The sequence below is a fragment of the Quercus suber genome, unplaced genomic scaffold, assembly GCF_002906115.3.
Source record: "Quercus suber isolate HL8 unplaced genomic scaffold, Cork oak 2.0 scaffold_328, whole genome shotgun sequence".
NCBI lineage: Eukaryota > Viridiplantae > Streptophyta > Magnoliopsida > Fagales > Fagaceae > Quercus > Quercus suber.
The window spans coordinates 636,416-642,415 of NW_027069781.1; the positions used below are offsets into that span (position 1 = coordinate 636,416).

The following is a 6,000-nucleotide window of genomic DNA, read 5'->3' on the forward strand; positions in this document are numbered from 1 at the left end:
TACCATATAAGAGGCTCTACCAATTTTGTCAGAGGTACGATATATTTCAAATACCAGTCAATACTGGCGTACTATTTTAAATTTACTGCTATTTTTTACTATTTTATACAATATACAAAGTTATATTTCTAATAACTCAATATATCACTTTGACAACTTTTTATATTTTTTGATAGAGTTAGAGCATTAGCAGCGGTAAAGCTAAATAGCTATTTTAGCTTCACCAAAACACAAAAATACATGTTAGAATAGTGAAGCCATAGCTAAAATTTTATTTTAAAAATTATAATAAGTTACTAAAACAAATATTAATATTTTTTTTACTCATATCTCTTCTACCTTGTCAATATCCTTTTTTTTTTTTAGCCCTCTTTTATTCTCCTTAACTCACTACTCTCTCTCCTTTAATAATTGATATATTAAAAGCTCATAAATATTTAAAGACTAACGGGATAGAATTTTTTTATGGAAATACTTTTTGGACAAAAAAAAGAAAAAGAAAATTTGAAATTTTAAAAAATTGAAATGATTTACGTTAACTGATAATTTTTTTTATTTGAAATACGTATAGTTTTCAAGTCCTACACCCACGTAGTCAACTACTAGAAGTCCTAACTCATTGGGATTTCTTTTTCTTTTTTTCATTCTTTTTTTCACCTCCACACATCTTGCTTACAGTTGTAGCCCATTAGTCTTTCATTATAAGTTTTTTTATTTTTTTATTTTTCATTCTTTTTTTCACCTGCACATATTTTGTTTTGAAGTCTTCTCACGTGCTTCTTGATTGATTACTTTAGTTTCTACTTTCAAGTGAGTGTACCCAAACTAAAAAGAGAGACACACATTGAGAAATAAATGAAGAAGATGAAGAGGCTGTAGAAACAGAGGCAGGTGAAACAAAGGAAAAGAAGAAGAAATGCATAGCAGAGACAAATACAAAGAAGAGGAGGAAAAACCTAGGTAAGAGTGAGGAGGTGGATCTTGAAATTTGGGGGGTTTTTCAAGTTATTTTGTTTCACAAGGTATCTATTTTCCAACCAAAACCCATAATTATCCTGGTATGCCCAAATTGGCTCAGGTACAACCGGTTTTTAAACCAAAACGAAACAAGAGCATTTCTGTACCAGCCTAAACACCGGTAGGGCAAATTTCAGTGGTACCAACCGGTATAGTACAAAATTAACTTCCTTGGTTTAAACACTAAAAATTGTGGACCAAAAATAAATAAAAAAACACATTTGATAAGCGATTTTATTTAAGAGTGTTTGAGTTATACTTCTCATTTTAGAATGTTTAAATACTAAATTTAAAGAACTCTTCTTACCCATTTTCAGTTTTCAAATAATATTACTCAATAACACTTTTGTAAATATTTAAAAAATATAAGACCCACTTTTGTAAATATTTAAAAAATGTAAGACCCACTTGATAAGACCTAATATAATTACAACTCTCTCTCTCTCTATCTCCCCTTATCTTTTTCTTTCTTTCTTTTTATTTTCCTCCCTTCTCTTTCACGTTCCCTCCCTCCTCCAATAAAATAATTATAAAAGTTACCACTTTTGTTAAAAATAATACATACACATACTAAACACACAATTAAATTATATTTTTTCACATTTTAAAATATATTATTTGAAACATGATACCAAACACATTTTTTACACTAAAAGTACTTTAAACACGTATTTTCACAACATTTTTTAAACCACAGTTTTAACATAATTTTTAACACTTGAAAGCTACCACCAGACAGGCCTAGGATGTGGAATTTAATCCTTGTGCTTGCTTTTCAATTCCTCCATTAGTGCAGCAGTGCTCATTCATGGCCTAGAATTATCTAGCAGTAAGTTGTCTTTTCTTTTTCCTCTTAATAATTAAGAAGGAGAAGAAGAGTAAATAAAGCTGTTATAACGTATAAGTGTAACTCTAGTCTTTGGCCTTTTGGACTTCTTGGCAGAACAGGAATTCTATGCCTGGAGATGCAAGTCGAGGTTAAAGTGAAAAAATAAATAAATAAACAAACAAACAAACAAAAAACTGAAAAGCAAAATTTGTTAGTGTCAGAAAATTTGTAAGTCTGATTTTTTTTTTTTTCTTTTTTTTTTGGGTTGCTTGATTTTCATCTATTTACTGGTGAAGCTTCTCATTCACACTCATGTTATTGGTTTATCATCTCCCAACACTTAACTCATCTACAGCAGAGTTCAAATAAGGGGGGTGGGGTGGGGTTGGGGGTGGTGGGGGTTTGTGTGTGTTAAGAAAAGAATCCACTGATTCATATATGCAGTTCTAAGGGAAAAAAAAATTCTGCAAAAAGATACACAGTTCTGTAGGGAGGTAGAGAGAATCATTAGATCAAACAGAATTTCTAGAGGCCTCAAAAGGGTAGAGCTGGACTTATAAGGGGAAACATAACTATCTACCATGAGGAAGACAATGGAAAACTAAAAAATACACCATCACAAATGAATATCAATGAACTGCTGTGGGCACTCAGATACAACAGTGGATATTTGTCAAAAGAAAAACCATCTCCGGTGCCGGCTCCTCTGCAACAACATATCAACATGAGTCCTTAAAATTAATAAATTGCAGAAATATAATATGGCCAATTTTGCAAGCACGTATAGTTGTTTCCATTGTTGGAAATAAAAATAATAAAGGGAAAAAAATTTTACAAGCCAATCTATCAAAAACTCTATCCCTAAAATGAATGCCCATTCAAGATTCTAACCATTTAAAGGAACTTTTAATGACAAATAGATGTTTTTATAAAGGATATCATAATGCAGAATAATAATTGTATTCACAAGTTGGGCAAAGGTAGTTGTTAGATCTATTTTGATAAATTACCGCTTATCCCAAAAACTTAAGCTGATAGGAAATAGTAAATTTATGATTTAGGGCCTATTTGGTTCTCACATCACTCATATCTCACTTCTCATATCTTAATTTTTATAACTCAATACTCATTCTCATATCTCATATTTTATTCTCTCTTTTCTCTTAACTTACTCCCCAACGTGTTTGGCTTTAGTTTTTTGCTAAAAATACTCATCTTTAACTCAAAATAGTGGGTCCCATAAGTCTGACCAGTCAGAACGGTAACGATACTCACAAGTCACAATTCTCCTCCTCCTTCCCTCAGCTACCACTGCTCCTCCTCCTCCTTCCCTCAGAAACACGCCAACACTGCCAAGATACTCTTCCAAAAAGACATGGGCAACAAGTGTAAAACCCAACTCCGCCTCCTACCACCACGGCCTTGGCTAAAAATGCCACTCCGCCTCCTACCACCACCGACAACCACTGCAACCCACAAACCCACCGAACCCAAAGCCACCGTAAACAACCCTTAAAAACCCAACTCACAGCACCCAAGCAGCGCACAAAACACAACCCTTGTCCCACCAATCTCACCATCGGAACCCACAAACCCAACACGTGGAATTTACTCCCCTTCACATAAAGGCCCAAGCTCTCCCTGAATAAGTGGGACCCAACACGTGGGATATTTAATTTTAAAATGGGAGGTAGTGTAGACATGGTATCACCTACTCTACTACCATGATAAATTACTGCACATCCCAAAAGCTTAAGCTAGAAAGATTAAACATTATTCTAACACATTCAAAGTACAAATTTTCAACCATAAAATTCCCAGAACAACAACAGCTTATCAAAAAAAAAAAAATCCCACAACAGAGTTACCTGTTTCGAAGTTCAAATACAAGGAGAAGCTTGAATCCAAACTCAGTATACATTAATCAAAAGGACAGATCATCCACATAACATGAATAGCACTTAATGCGTAATCTTTCCTATACCCCCACCAATGATTTCAATCCTACAAATTAAGACAATCTTTGCCCTATGGATTAATGTTTAAATGGAAAACAGATCATTTGGGAATCAGATCAGGAAGGAATTTTGAAACACCATATACACTTGATCACAAAAATGTGGTACGATGAAGGTAGGAAGATCAAACAAAATTAAAGGTGATGAGCCAGTTTTGAAAGAGTCAGTTTTTGTCTTAAAAGGTAATTGTACAGAGATGCTCCAATGCACAAGCTGTATCATGCTTTAGCATGTAAAAAATATAGCCACTCCCTACATATATTTTTGAAGCACCAAATGGAGCATCCAAGAAATGACAGGTGGAATTTTAAGTGGCCAATTTGGAATGCATAAATAGACTTCTTGTTCCGAGTAAGGATTTCAAGTTAGTTTTTTTTTTTTTTTTTTTTTTTTTTTTTGTATCACAAAATCAGGAGCATAAGGTTTGTCTTTAGCCTTTCCTTTTCACTTATGATTTACTTATTTTTGGGTTATCTAGAGATTATTTGGAATTTGGAAATTGAAAGACCCCCCCCCCCCCCCCCCCCCCCCCCCAAAAACCCCAAAAAAAGGCTGAGCAGATGAGGGAGGGGAGATAGGTTACTACAGTTGAATATAGAGGCATGATTTAAGTAAAAAATCATGGAAGCATGAGAGTGCTTAGAGAGAAGAAGATAAATAAGTTTGAGAATTTGTTCTCACACGAGCAGCTACATCAGTTGCAATCAAAAAGTCGACTTGCTGCTTTCTGAAAAGTTCCAAAGCCTACACAAACAACAATAAGTAAAATTCACAAAACCGAAAAGATCAAAAGCTCATAAAAGCAAGCAAGGAAAAGCATTCTCCAACGGACTTCAAAATTTTAGTACCATATGAAAATAGGATGGTTATCTTCACTAAAGAGTAATGTAATTAATTTGGATAAAAACAAAATGGCAGTTTATAGAAGCTACCCACATCAAGGCGCTGGATTTGGGTAAGATTTCCATGAAGCTCAGCAGCTTTAAGGCCAGCTAATCCAAATAGAATCTTCAACCTATGTGCAGCCTGTTTTGTTCCACTGCAAATACCAATAGAAATTCATTAACAAGTCAAGAAAAATCAGTTGATCCAAAACACTTAACATTTCACGTTGACATAATTGATAAGCCTCTGGTACTTTCTTTTTTTCTTTTTTTGAAGCTTAGGAGCACTGGTATGATAGATTGTATGTACTCAAGACAAGACTTTTAATTGACTGTAATTAGGAAAAAGGATTCATGACATCCCACCCACCAGACTGTCACATGGAAAAAGGTTTTACTAAAAATGTGAAATCCCTAGAAAATGCAAATGATGTTAAGTTTTGGTAGACCACAAATTTAGAACAGGATCCTTCTTTTTTCTTTTTCTACTTTTCACCCTCCCATATTTTAAAATAGGGTCACATTTCTGCATAATATCAACATCTCCCCCACAATAAAAATATTTTTATTTTCACAACAATATTTTAGTAAATATCAGGATGCTGCTTTATATGCACTTATGCCATCATCAAGATTGCCTACTAAGATATATTATAAACAACAAACAAAGTCACCATTCGTACAAGACAATGAATGTTAACTGCACATAGCAGTAGTAAGAACCTGAAGATGATAACTTTGGAAGTAAAAGTCTTTGAGCACAATGCAAGAAGAACTGCTTCCTGATTTACTTCACGCATCCGGCGTATCCTAACCACCCTACATGACAAAGTCATAGTCCTTTATGAATTAGAAGGAAATGTAGGATAAGGCTGCCATAAAAACTATAGATGATGATTAATACAATATCTTCTGTTCAACATAGGCCTCTGCTTGAGATTCATCTTAACTAAAAAAGTATATAAGCATAAATAAACATATAATTAGATTCATCTTAAGTGGAGCAAGAATTAATTAAAGAATTACTCCTGAGTCAAAGTTTGTGGCAGTGTTTTGGATGGGTCCGCTGAGAGGCGCGAGGGTTTGGTCAGAGAAAGCTTGATAAGCTCATCAACTTCCTCGGTCATTGTAGCTGAAAATAGCATGGTCTGCCTTCTTTTCGGACATAGACGGACCTGTTAATGAATTATAAATGAGAACTTATGTTAAACAAATCAGAACATACAAAAAAAATAAAACAGTTTATTCTTTT

General features: G+C 33.9%; 1 protein-coding gene across 1 annotated transcript; it reads right to left on the reverse strand.

The window, feature by feature from the left end:
- Positions 1 to 4,464: 4,464 nt before the first annotated feature.
- LOC136071588 (DEAD-box ATP-dependent RNA helicase 28-like) lies at positions 4,465 to 5,930 on the reverse strand. The gene is made up of 4 exons (XM_065783092.1): positions 5,775 to 5,930; positions 5,472 to 5,567; positions 4,801 to 4,903; positions 4,465 to 4,608 (listed from the first exon to the last, which is right to left on the reverse strand). The coding sequence occupies exons 1-4, from the start codon at positions 5,891 to 5,893 to the stop codon at positions 4,504 to 4,506; spliced, it is 423 nt and encodes a 140-aa protein (XP_065639164.1). The 5' UTR covers positions 5,894 to 5,930; the 3' UTR covers positions 4,465 to 4,503.
- Positions 5,931 to 6,000: the final 70 nt, after the last annotated feature.